The sequence below is a fragment of the Schistocerca nitens genome, chromosome 8 (genome assembly GCF_023898315.1).
Source record: "Schistocerca nitens isolate TAMUIC-IGC-003100 chromosome 8, iqSchNite1.1, whole genome shotgun sequence".
NCBI classification, from domain to species: Eukaryota; Metazoa; Arthropoda; class Insecta; order Orthoptera; family Acrididae; genus Schistocerca; species Schistocerca nitens.
The window spans coordinates 108,801,089-108,815,159 of record NC_064621.1 but is presented as its reverse complement, the minus strand read 5'-3'; the positions used below and the strand labels follow the sequence as shown (position 1 = coordinate 108,815,159).

Genomic DNA, 14,071 nt, shown 5'->3' with positions numbered 1-14,071 from the left:
AATGGAAGAGGATGTAGATGAAAATGAAATGGGAGATATGATACTGCGTGAAGAATTTGACAGAGCACTGAAAGACCTGAGTTGAAACAAGGCCCCCGTAGTAGACAACATTCCATTAGAACTACTGATAGCCTTGGGAGAGCCAGTCCTGACAAAACTCCACCATCTGGTGAGCAAGATGTATGAGACAGGTGAAATACCCTCAGACTTCAAGAAGAATATAATAATTCCAATCCCAGAGAAAGCAGCTGTTGGCAGATGTGAAAATTACCGAACTATCAGTTTAATAAGTCACAGCTACAAAATACTAATACGAATTCTTTACAGACAAATGGAAAAACTAGTAGAAGCTGACCTCGGGGAAGATCAGTTTGGATTCCATAGAAATGTTGGAACACGTGAGGCAATACTGATCCTAAGACTTATCTTAGAAGAAAGATTAAGGAAAGGGAAACCTACGTTTCTAGCATTTGTAGACTTAGAGAAAGCTTTTGACAATGTTGACTGGAATACTCTCTTTCAAATTCTGAAGGTGGCAGGGGTAAAATACAGGGAACGAAAGGCTATTTACAATTTGTACAGAAAGCAGATGGCAGTCATACGAGTCAAGGGGTATGAAAGGAAAGCAGTGGTTGGGAAGGGAGTGAGACAGGATATTAGTCTGTCCCTGATGTTATTCAATCTGTATATTGAGCAAGCAATAAAGGAAACAAAAGAAAAGTTCGGAGTAGGTATTAAAATCCATGGTGAAGAAATAAAAACTTTGAGGTTCATCGATGACATTGTAATTCTGTCAGAGACAGCAAAGGACTTGGAAGAGCAGTTGAACGGAATGGACAGTGTCTTGAAAGGAGGGTATTAGATGAACATCAACAAAAGCAAGATGCTGAGGGAATTAGATTAGGAAATGAGACCCTTAAAGTAGTAAAGGAGTTTTTCTATTTGGGGAGCAAAATAACTGGTGATGGTCGAAGTAGAGAGGATATAAAATATAGTCTGGCAATGGCAAGGAAAGCGTTTCTGAAGAAGAAGAGATAAATACACTAAGCAGATTCAGAAGGATGTAGGCTGCAGTAGGTACTGGGAAATGAAGGAACTTGCACAGGATAGAGTAGGATGGAGAGCTGCATCAAACCAGTCTCAGGACTGAAGACCACAACAACAACATCAACACAAGAAACAAGTATAAATTTTAATCAACATAAATATTTGAATTCAAGAACAATATTATGATAAGGATAGATTGTAAGAACATGAACAATTATCAGAATTTTACTTGTATTGAACATAGTTAGATACTTCATATTTCACTGTTCTATAATGACCTAATAATTACAATATAATATGTTGTTTTCTATGCATATATAATATCTTGCATATTGCCTCAGAATAATTACAATCACATGCTGGCAAGAAACTTGTTCTTAAATCAAACCTCACAATTGGCCTTAGCAAGGAAAGGACTGCTGTAGGACGATGGTGGATGGTGAGAGAGATAGAGTTGTTCAGAAAAATTGTTCACATTTATTTTCAGTTAATGTTTTGAACACACAATCTACATCCTTGTTCCCCTGATATTAAGATTAATTTATTCCCTGTATGTATGCACATACATACAATATGTTCTGTATGCCAAAGTTTGTAGTAGAACATTTATTGCCATTCAGTGAATTAGTAAGACATTACAAAAACAACTGACTTAATTTTCCACTAAGATATGAGAGAGACAGAACTTGCTCAACGCTCTCTCTATACAGTGAGTGGTTGTCTTTTCTCATGTAATTCTAATTATTAACATTAGTAGTAGTATTAGCAGTAATATTTATATTTGACACTTTCTTACAGCAACTTTACAATGTCATCACTATGATGTGAGAATATCATGTAGATGCAATGACTGTTTCTAGCTTTTGATTCTCTGACACTTAACTGCATGCTTCCACTCACAACATTATACCAAAGGAGGAGAAGCCCAGGTTTGAATATCAACAATATTATGAAAAGGATAGAGTGCTACTCACCATAAAGATGATATGCTGAGTTGCAGACAGGCACAGTGAAAAGACTATTACACAATGAGCTTTTGGCTAGTGTCTTCTTCAGAAAAGAAAACATACACACAATCACACAAGACTTTGAATGGAAGGTGTACAAATAAATCCGACTTTGAATGGAAGGTGTACAAATAAATCAGTGGCACAACCATGCCTTTCTTAACTTATTGCATGGCACCCTCCTATACAAACCTGTTTATAGGCTATCTACAGGAAATCTTCCTAGCCTCCCAAAACCCAAAACCTCTGGTGTTGTTCATGTTTGTTGATTATATCTTAATGATCTGAACTCAGGACCAAGACACCTTATCCTCAGTCCTTCACAACCTCATTACCTTCTCAGTCATCCACTTCACCTGGTCCTCCTCAACCCAGTGTGCCACCTTCCTGGACACTGACCTCCTTCTCTCTGATGGCTCCATCCATACCTATGTCCACATTAAACTCATCAACCATCAACATTACCTGCATTTTGACAGCTGCCATCCCTTCCATACAAAAAATCCCTCCTGTACAGCCTGGCCGTCTGTGGTCAGCATATGTGGAGTGATAAGAATTCATTTGCCAAATATGCTGAATTTCTCACATAGGCCTTCACAGACAGGCACTATCCCCCAGACCTAGTCCAGAGACATGTTTCCCATGGTATATCCCCACACACCTCCAATCCTCCCACTACCACCAAAAAAGAAGCACCACTTCTGTCACTCAGTATCACCCTGGATTGGAACAACTGAACCATATACTTTGTCAGGGCTTTGATCATCTATCATTATACCCTGAACTGAGGGACATTCTACCCTCCTCACCTAAGTGGTGTTCTGTCACCCACTCAACCTCCACAACATCCTAGTCAATCCCTAAGCCATTCCCAATTCCAAACACTTGACACAGGGGTCATATCCCTGTGGAAAACCTAGGTGTGAGACCTGCCCAATCCACCCACCAAGCACTTCCTATTCCATTCATGCCTCAGGCTTAGCCTACCCCATTAGAGGACGGGCCACCTGTGAAAGCAGTCGTGTCATATCCAGGCTCTGCTGCAACCATTGGACAGCTTTTTATATTGGTATGACTACTGACCAGTTGCCTGCCAGGATGAATGGTCACCACCAAAATATGGCAAATGGCAAAGTGGGCAACCTGTTGCATGCCATGCAGCTGAACATAACTTGATTACTGCTAGTGCACCCACCCATCTTTTATCCTTCTTTGCTGCTTTCCTTCTCTGTTCCCTGTTCCCCTTTGCCCCCCCCCTCCCCCCTCCCACCAGCCTCACAATGCTGCACCTGACAGCCTTGTCCTGCTACCATCTATTCCTTACACACCCCGCCAATCAGCACAGACTCCTCTCCCCCATCCATACACTGCTATCCCTCCCCATGTCCAGCCCACTACAGGTTGTATTTGTTCCATACAGTAGCTACATTCTGGCTGGAGTGGCCATAGATAGCAGCCATGTGCATGTGAGGTGTGCTTGCTTGTGTGAATATGTTTGTATTTTCTTTTCTGAAGAAGGCTGTGGCTAAAAGCTTAATGTGTAACAGTCTTTTTTGTGCCTGACTGCAACTCAGTGCATCAGTGAGTAGTAATTCATCCTTTTTTAATATTGTTCAAAGGAATAGTATGTTTTTAACAAACTGAACATATTGCAGATGCCACCTCAATAATCCTGGAGATCTGCTGTATTTACACGTCAATGCCATGTAATCCCAATGATAAAAAGATAGTTGCAAATAAAAATGCAATATACACTACTGTAATAAAGAACACAAACATAATTTCTGCACTGAATTTGCATCCTTACTTAGGTTCAGAATGTCTGATCTTTAAATATTGCTACTATAGGCCTCTCTTTTTATTTTTAAGTAAGGAAAATTCCAGTTATTAGAAAATTGTTTATCTTCTCCTCGTTGTACCTGTAGTTTCACAAAGTTATTATTGGTGAATATTTAAGACCATAAGGGCTGCCTTTTAAATTTTTTTGCATGACTCATTTTATTATTTCTCAAAATACTCACATGTAAAATTTAACAAGCAATCATTTTTCTTCACCAAGGGACCTCCTTTGTGTTTCCACTCATTTAGTAAAACCCATACAGTTGACTGCTGCTTGATTTCTGGCTTTTGCAAACACACTGCCTCACAAAAACAGTGAAACACCCGGAAGTGGAGGAGGAAAGGAAATGAAACTTCACATGTGGTGAGGGTATGTTATGTTATTTCATTGATTACAAAATTAAGTCAAATTTACAAATAACTTGGCAGTACGTAAAGCCATGTTATCCCCTTCTGAGGCGATCTGGCCCACAACTGTTATAACTGGTTTTGGATATCTGGATACTTGTGCTAAGATGGAGTAGATGTCTGAGCTCACCCTTATATATTCTATTGGGGATACATCTGGTGATCTTACTAGCCATGGTGGTACCTTGATATCATGCAAACGGCTTATAGAGACACATGCCATGTGTGTTGGTGAGTACTGTGAGTATTTGAAAAAAAAGAAAAGAAAAGAAAATGCATCACAGTACCATTGCATGAGGATCAAGGGTGTCTGTGACATAGTGTTGAACCATCAGAGTTCCCTCAGTGACTACCAACTGTGACCTAATGTGATACCTGGTGGCTCCCAATACCATGATATCAAGAGTGACACTCCTATGCCTCTCCACAACATTGTAGTCTCATAATGTTACAGGGAGCCTGTTACTTGTTCTCGGATGGCAGGTGAACATGCCAAGGGGCTGCAATGTGCTTAGTGCACAATAAGGCAGTCCTTCCTTGTGGTGTTCAGACAAGGTTGATTGGACCCTTGATGTTCCCATGAATCCAACATCAGGCCACTGTCACATCTTGGTGACCCACAAATCTGGACAATGCACAATTTGGCCAGATGGACAAATGGATATGCACAATAAGGCCCCGTTCAAATTTTGTCATGTCCTGATAACATTTTCTCATGGAAATAAGTGGTATCTATGAGTCCTTCACAATGATCAGTCAACGTATGACGCTATACACATCTATTACATACTCTGTCAGGCTTGATAATGGTATTAAACATGAACAATATTAACATGCACTCTGGCATCCATTCTACCTGTCACAGAATATTGGAACTCTAATCATTTACATACTTGTTGATGTGCACACGTGCAAAGTTACATTGACATCCAAACATGTCCCCTGGGTACTTCACTTTTTTGTCGGGTGGGTATATTCAATTTTTGTCTCCTGTTACTATGTTGTATACAGATTTTATATTTCCTTGGTCAGATGTTTTAAGCAATTCCTTACACCAACTGAGAGTAGTCTCATTTTGAGCTTCAGTCACATTGTGGGAAACAGAACTTTTTCATGGTTAAATGTTTTTGTTTCTGTGATACAGTAAGTCACATGCCTTCTGCTTAATCCTTTTGTGTGTGCACAGCTTAAATGTTTTTTGAAACAAAACCATTTTTAGCTGACCTTCTCATATTTTGTTACAATTTGATGAAATTCTGCAAACCAATAAAAAATAATTTTTTTCTGAATGAAGTGATCCAAGACTTTGTTGTTGAGTTGGACCTTTATAAAAATCATAATAAAAGAAAAAAGGAAGTCCAACAAAATCTTTCCCATGGAATTTATATTTTTTTCTCAACCTTATGTCTTCAGCATTCACTGTAAATAAACTACTTGGCTAATTGCTCAGCTGTCATTGTTTTGAAGACAACAGATGATAGATTTTAAAACAATAGTAAAACTTCTGCTCAGTAGTGCCTACCATCTAGTAGATGTTTTTAGAAACTTATAAGGCATTCCTCATATAGCAGGATAAGTAATAATTTTATAATATATTAATTTGTGTTCTTTGTCAGAAAACTTGTTCGCTTGTATTTTTTAACCTACATGTGCAATAATGAACTGAATAGTGTATCTCACATGAAATATCAATTAAAAAAACTACTGTACTGTCAAGTAACCTTTTTTTCATAAACTTTTTTTTTTCAGTGCTGGAGTTGGCCGAACAGGAACATTAATTGCACTCGATATTCTACTACAACATATACGAGAAAATAAAACTATTGATATATTTGGTGTTGTTTACAATCTCCGAAAGCAACGAACAAATATGGTGCAGTCAGAGGTAAAATAATTTCAATAATATTTTGTAAATATTGAAACAATATGAAACAAATTCAAATATGTAAATGGGAGTAGTTAGAATAACCATATTAATGTAGTGAGCTTAATCAGAATGACAGTGGAGATTTTGGTGTTACATATTAACCCTTTGAGTTCTAACAATATGAAAAAATTATACTTTCAAAATTTTTCACAAAATTAAACTTTATTAACATATTAAGCCATGAGTACAAGATGAAATTGGAAAAGTAAATACCAATAATGTTAAGGAGGTGGTTTCACTTTGGAATATAACTTTAAAATTGTCACAAAAATATCTTTCATTATCATAGTAAGCAACAAATATAAGAAAAAATTGACAAAAAGTAAACGATCAGTTATTCTAAGGATGTGTTTCACTTTGGAACCACTCACTTCCTGTGTTATATTTGAAAGAAAATTCGCTTTTTTCCTGGACACTATCTCACATCTCAAAACTTCCATGAACTCATATTTACAGTTCTAAATAACAAGCAAGAATGGGCTAAAATTTAATAAATTTTGTATCAAAACTACATACTGCCTCAGTGCTTAAATTTAGAAATCACGTACAAAAGATAAAAGTAGTAATTCAGACCCAAATCTACATCAAAATAACATTACATATACTTACTTTCCCTGTCACTGACCTCTGTGGCCACAAAAATTTAAAAAAAGGCCGCATACCATAATCTCCTACAATCACATAGCACAATCTCCATCGCCGACAGTGTGGCCAAGCGGTTCTAGGTGCTGCAGCCTGGGACCGTGCGACCGCTACGGTCGCAGGTTCGAATCCTGCCTTGGGCATGGATGTGTGTGATGTCCTTAGGTTAGTTAGGTTTAAGTAGTTCTGAGTTCTAGGAGACTGATGGCCTCAGATGTTAAGTCCCATAGTGCTCAAAGCCATTTGAACAATCTCCATCCCATGCCACCAGTTGCGTTGAATGCTCTAAGTGACTGCTATAGTTCACTACATTTGTAGAAGTACCTCAGTGTACCACTATACACTGATCAGCCAGAACATTATGACCACTGACCTACTATCTATATAAAACTGTCCAGGCGATAGCAGTGTGTAACTTGATGAGGAATGACTGCTAGTCAGACACAAGCACGACTTGTTGGGTGTTTCAGGGCCACAGTTCTAACTATTCTAAGTGTCTGCAGCATGTGGTGAAATCAAGGTGAAACCACATCCAGACAACAGGGGGTTGGGTGACCACCCGTCATTACAGCTGTCAGATGTCGTAGGCAGGGCAGACTGGTAAAACAGGACAGGCAGTGAACTGTGGCAGAACTAACATCAGACTTTAATGCTGAGCTGAGTACAAATGTGTCTGAACACACAGTACACAGAACTCTCCTAACAGTGGGCCTCTGCAGCCAACGCCCCATGTGAGTGCCCATGTTATGACTGAAATGGGCACATGATCATTGGGTTGGATATTGGCACAGTGGCAGAGCATTTCATAGTCTGATGAATTCCAATACCTCATTCATCAAGCAAATGGGAGGGCACGAATTGTTGTCTACCAGGGGGACATGTCCTTGACACTTCTACTGTGGGATAGAGACAAGCTGGTGGCATGTCCATTATGCTCTGGGGAAAATTTGTGTGGGCATCCATGGGTCCAGTGGAGCTTTTGCAAGGCACTGTGATGGCCAAAGAGTATCGTACACTGGTTGCAGACCACATACATCTCTTCATGATGTTCATTTTTCCTTATGGCAGTGACATTTTTCAGGAAGGTAATTTCCATGTTGTGAACCCAGGAGCATGATGGACTGGTTTGAAGAGCACTGTGGTGAGTTCCGATTGATGTGCTGGCAACTCAATTTGCCAGATCTTAATCTGATTGAACACATCTGGCATGTGATTGAATGTGGTTTCGGAGCTTATTGTCACCCTCCTTGGATTTTACAGGAATTAGATGATTTGTATGTGCAGATATGGTGGCCTCCTAAGACCTCATTGCTTCCGTGCCATGATGCATTACTGTTTTCATCTGCACCAAAGGTGGCTATTAGATAGGTGGTCACAATGTTCTGGCTGATGGGTGTATGTCTCTGTCTTACAATAGAGTTAGTGGTTTCATGATAAAGGCACTGGTGCTTACAAAAATTAATAAAATTGTGCCTTCAGACAGAAATCACAGGTAACCAAAGCGTTAAACTTAAGGAATGTGCTTCACTAATTGTAACATAAAGAGAATAAGAAACAAATGTCATACTGTGTAAACATAACAAATTGAGTTTAAGCACATATGTCACCAGACTCACAAGTGCATATTAAGTAGTAGAGTGGACAAAATGTAAAACTACAATGGATGAAAAAAATTAAATTTCAAGAGAAGTTAGTATAACATCCACTAGGATAGTTCAGTATGTTAAGTACACCATGTTACAAGTTTATAAAACAATCATCCCCAAAGCTAATGCTACTGTTGACAGCATTCTCTTGGTACTACAGTCATGAATTTCTTACCAAATACATTTGAACAAACAATTGTTTTTACTTTGAATGCCAAATATGCAAAACTGTCGTGGGAGATAAAAGACACCCTTCTACTTCAATCAAAACTATTCCTATCCACCCAGCTCATATAACATTCAGATTCATTGAAGATATCTCCACAATATTTATAAATGGTGTAGAAAGTTAATGGGCCATTAGGATAAAAGGGTGGAGTGACTGACTGAGTTGGTGTTTCACATTTTGCAAAATCACATAAATTGAAAATTTTAATAAAATTTAACATGGCCATAATCCAACAAAATAAAATTCAATTTGACATGCACTGACAGTCCACTATAAGGAAACATTAACTTAATAAACAGTCAGTGTTCCAATCACAGCAGTGATTATTTAAGAAACATTAATCATGCAGTTATTTCCATTTGTTGATAACTAACACTTGGTTAAGAAAACATTAATCTTTAATTATTCAACAGCTTAGGAAGTAACATTCCATTAAAACATCATTGTACAATATACCTTTCCATTACTCAAACAGGTTTGCAGCAGCACTTAATTAGAAAACAGTTATGTTTTTAGTTATTTAAAATAGACTGGCACATAACACTTGATTAAAAACAACAGCCAAAATATCCTACAGTCATTCCGGCAACACTTACTTGAGGGACAGTTATGCTTTAGTTCTTTGAAATAGAGTAACAAGTAAAACTTAACTGAAATGTATCAACCAGTATATCCTTTAGTTGTTCCAACAGGTTTGCCAGCACTCAAGTGAGGAAACAGTAAACTTTAGTTATTTAAAATAGACTGGCAAATAACACTTAACTGGAAAACGTTAACTTAAAAAATCAGTGTATATTCAAAGTACAATTATGATCAATGAGAAAAAGCTCCATATATTATTATGATAAAAGGAAAAAATGTAGGGAATGATACTGCTTCGTGGCTATTAAGTTACTCACAAAAAGTACCTTACCAAAGTGTCCAACTAACATGTGCAAAATGCTGTTCTAAGAGGTACAGTACAATTAGGTTAATGTAAGAATATAAACAACATTAGCTTCACTTGTTCACTGTGCACTGTGCTGGCAGATCCCTCTTTACCACATGTGGCAGGCATTTAGCACATCAATTTATTCATATAATATGTGTACAATGGAATCAAACCTGCAAAATGAGCTATAATTAATAACTGACAATCATTTTTTCTTACTGTCAAGGCTGTTCATTACTTCCCTGTTCACTACAGATGTGGCCCAGTGATACACAAGCAAGTAACTGAGTGTCAATAACATGACCCCAACTTGAATTCAGAAAACAGCATGTAGAAACACTCCATATGCTTCAAACGCAAGAACACAGTTTGCCAGTGGACTCATACAGCTAGCTGACTTCTGCAACAGAACCCAGCAAATACACCAGTACCTGTTAACAAGAAGACCTTCAGCAGCCCAGGCTGGCTATGTATATCAGATATGCACACTCTTCTATACCACAGGCGCTGATACTAGATATACAGTTCGCCACTGCCCAAACTTCTAACAACCCACCAGACCAGCTGCCACCAGCATGTTCAAGAGGCAAAAGGCACAAAAGTCCACTGTCCAATGATGGCCCACTCATCCTCATTCCGTACTCTCTCCACGTCCTCCTTACTGCCCTACAGATAAACAGCCTGAGTGCCAATGGTTTGGTTCACACCAGCCGGCAGAAGTATTACCAACTTAGGTTACTAGTTGGAACAGTGCCAGCTATTGCACAATGGCAGGAACACCTTGGCAATTTTTTTCTGGAATGTCGAAACCTAATCCAAAATTCATCTGCTACTTCAGATCTCAACAATATGCATTTGTACTGACTTTGAGCTTTCTGGTGGCTCCAAAAAGAGCTGTTTCCATATAAGACATACTAATCACCAATAGTTTTTAACAATTGCCATCCCTTTCACTTAAAAAAATTAAAAAAAGGTGCACTCCTAAAGACTTAGCATGCATCCATGGGTATCAAATTTGCAGTGAGAGGCAGGAGGTGTTATTCAAATATGCTAATAAAATTGCCTTTATGCAGAGAATTAGTAGATAATATGTTGCTGGATATTTTATTTTTGTATGTAAGCTTATTATGGCTTTGTTGCCTCCATCATTACCTGCCCTGACACTGTAGGTGGACATATATCAACTTTGGGTAAACTATTACTGCTGTCCATAGTTGTTGACTGTAGTATTTTTTCAGTAACATTTTAAAGTTGTTTGATGATTTAATGTTGCATGTATATTATAATATGCTTTTTATTCTATCTTTAAGTAACCAACTAGCTGTCAATCTTGAATTCCTACAACTGTCAAATTAATAAAAAATCATATTATAATAGATATGCAACATCAAATAACTTAACAACTTCAAAACATTACTGAAAACAATTACTCCAACAACAATATAATGAAAAGGATAGTTGCTACTCATGATACAGCAGAAATGCTGAATATAGAAAGACATAACAAAAAGACTGTCAGAAAGTTAGGTTTTGGCCAACAAGGCCTTTATCAAAATTACACAACATACACACACGCACTCACGCAAATGCAACTCACACACACATGACCACAGTCTCTGGCAGTTTAATTGCAAATAACTGTTATCAGCTGTGTTAGGCATAGGTATGCTGTCTTTTAGTAACATATAAAAAGTTGTCCCAGACTGGGGCTCAAACTCGGATTTCCCACTTAACATGAGCAGTCATCTTAACCACTTAGGCTGTCCATGCTTGCCTCCCTGACTGACCCAAGCTCTCATATATCACACAGTCTACACCCTTTTACCATGAATGTAAGGGACTATGGTACAGACTGTGTGACATATGGAAGTTTCAGATGGTCCTAAGTGGTTGAATAGACCGCTCACAACAAGTGGGAAATATGGATTTGAGTCCTGGTCTCACACATATTTTCATATGTCACTAATCGGTAGTGTATCTATGCCTAACACAGCTGATGCCAAGGTAATAGCAGTTAGCAAATTAATTTTGAATTAATTTCAGATGGCTGTCAATCACAATTAATGTCTGTTCATCCAGACACAAAGGCAAATATTACACACCAAGACAGGCACAAGACAATAATATCATAGTCTCATTCTCACTGAGCAGGAATACAGAGTGAAGCTGTGAGCATTAAGTAATGAATGTAGGGCACTGTGTATAGGATGTAGACTGTGTGACATATTGAAGTTTGGGTTGGTCCAGGAGGTATTCATAGATACTCTAAGTGGTTGAGGTAACTGTCGATGAGTAGCAGGAAATCTGGTTTTAAGTCCTGGATCTGGTTTTAAGTCCTGGTCCAGTACAAATTTTTATATTTCAGTAGTAAGTAGTATAAAACAATGGTCCAGGATGGAATATTACAATATTGTAATAGGTAGTATATCTGTGTATAACACGGCTGATGCCAAGATATTTGCAGTCAGTGAATTTAACACATACAACATTTTGGAAAAGCAAACAACCTTAGGTATCATTACAGTTTACAAAAAAATAAAACCTGTACTTAATCATCATCATGACATGATGCTCAGCAGAAAACAGATATATTTTTCGTAATTAGTTTAGTAAAACATAGTGTATTTTTATTATTTTTACAATATGTACAGGGAGATCATAATTAAAATTCCAGCTTTTTTTGTTTTTAAAGAAAAAGAAAAGAAAAAGAACTGCACTGAGAAAGATGTCCAATTTGAATGAAATACAATCTAAGATGTGGGGGGAGGGGGGAATTGATGGTGCTTTAAGCATTATAACTCATAATGTAAATGGGATTGTCTACAAATGACAGATGAATCACAATATGATGAGAGCTACGGTGTGACTTGCACATTACACCAACCATACTGTGTAATGAGCATGACCACATATGTTTGAAATTCAACAATTGTGACACTGTTCATTAGGTAGGCCCATCTACCATGGCAAGGTCACTCCACATTGGATGGGAAAAATCAGTTTTTAATGGTCATGAGGCCAAAACATGCATAAAAAGCAACAATGAGATTGAATTTTAATTGTTGTGAGACTTGTGCAAGACATGTTCAGTATGATGTCAACCATTTCCTGCCACAAGCTGACATCAAAAAACAACATGTTTCACAATACGTCAGAGTGTTTCAGGGATAACATTCAGAATGTGTTGCACAATGCATGTTTTTAATTCAGTTACATCTGTAATTGGAGAACACAGCATTTTTTAGGTAAGCCCACAGCCAGAAGTCACCACTGAATTATTGAATTATGGTTTATTAGTCTGATAAAGTACATAATCTAGATCATTTGATTCAGGTACAGGAGACACATCAAAACTGTGGTAAAATTTCACCATAAACATAAAACAGCTGATGTTAACAAATAGCATCATAATAACATACAATTTTGTTATATTTACAGACAATGAAATCTAGCACTTAATTACCCTTGCTCAAATTATCATTTCATCCTCTATGAATCTTCTATTGATTTGTAGTGTTTCTACCACAGAATATGCTGTCGTCTTGTTTTTAAAATTTCTTGCTTCATATTAAATATGTTTTTGCCATTAACTCGTTATATATTGTCATCCCTATACACTGCAGAGTCTGTACATACAACTTCAACTGGAGTGTGGGTAGCATAAAATTATTTTTATTTCTTGTGTTATATGTGTGGTTAAAATGATTCTCCTCAAATAATTTTTGCCTTCTGTGTAGGAAGATTACAATTTCATAAATATATATGAAAGGAACAGCTAGGATTTGGAGTTTCTGAAATAATGGGCAACAAGACTCTGCTGTTCAGTGCACATGTATCTGACAATTTTATTTCGCAGTTTCAGTATTCGAGATAGACTACTTGAACTTCCACAGAAAATTATACCATATCTAATAACAGATTCAAAATAATTATGGTAAGCAATTTTTTGTGTAATCAGGTCAGTAGAATTTGCTAGTGTTAGCATTGCAAATGCAGAGATCACTTGATATGGACAACGAAGCTGTAGGGAAATTATGGTTGATAATTCCAGCATTTCTAAAATGCCTGTGCAGCAGCTGCTTCATGGATTTTGCAGTGTGTGAAGGAACATTGAAATCTACCCACACATCCATGTTGTTGAATGGCTGATAGACATTGGTGCACAACATCTCTGATAACATTTACCAGTGGTGGTACAGGTAACAAAACCCCCAGGGCCCATCTCCTAGAAAAAATATGGCCCTACAATAAACAATGCTGTCAGTCTGTTGAAGGGCTGAAAGACATTGGTGCACAAAAGACACTCACAACATTTACCAGTGGTGGTACAGGTAACAAAACCCCCAGGGCCCATCTCCTAGAAAAAATACAGCCCTACAGTAAACAGTGCTGTCA

General features: G+C 37.7%; 1 protein-coding gene across 5 annotated transcripts in view; it reads left to right on the top strand.

Moving 5' to 3' along the window:
• Positions 1-14,071, top strand: part of LOC126198697 (phosphatidylinositol phosphatase PTPRQ-like) — a 485,978-nt gene that overhangs the window by 444,430 nt on the left and 27,477 nt on the right. For all 5 annotated transcript variants that reach the window (XM_049935195.1, XM_049935196.1, XM_049935193.1 and 2 more), the window contains one exon: positions 6,051-6,186. In XM_049935195.1, coding sequence (XP_049791152.1) covers positions 6,051-6,186 — 136 coding nt within the window. The remainder of the gene's footprint in view (positions 1-6,050; positions 6,187-14,071) is intronic.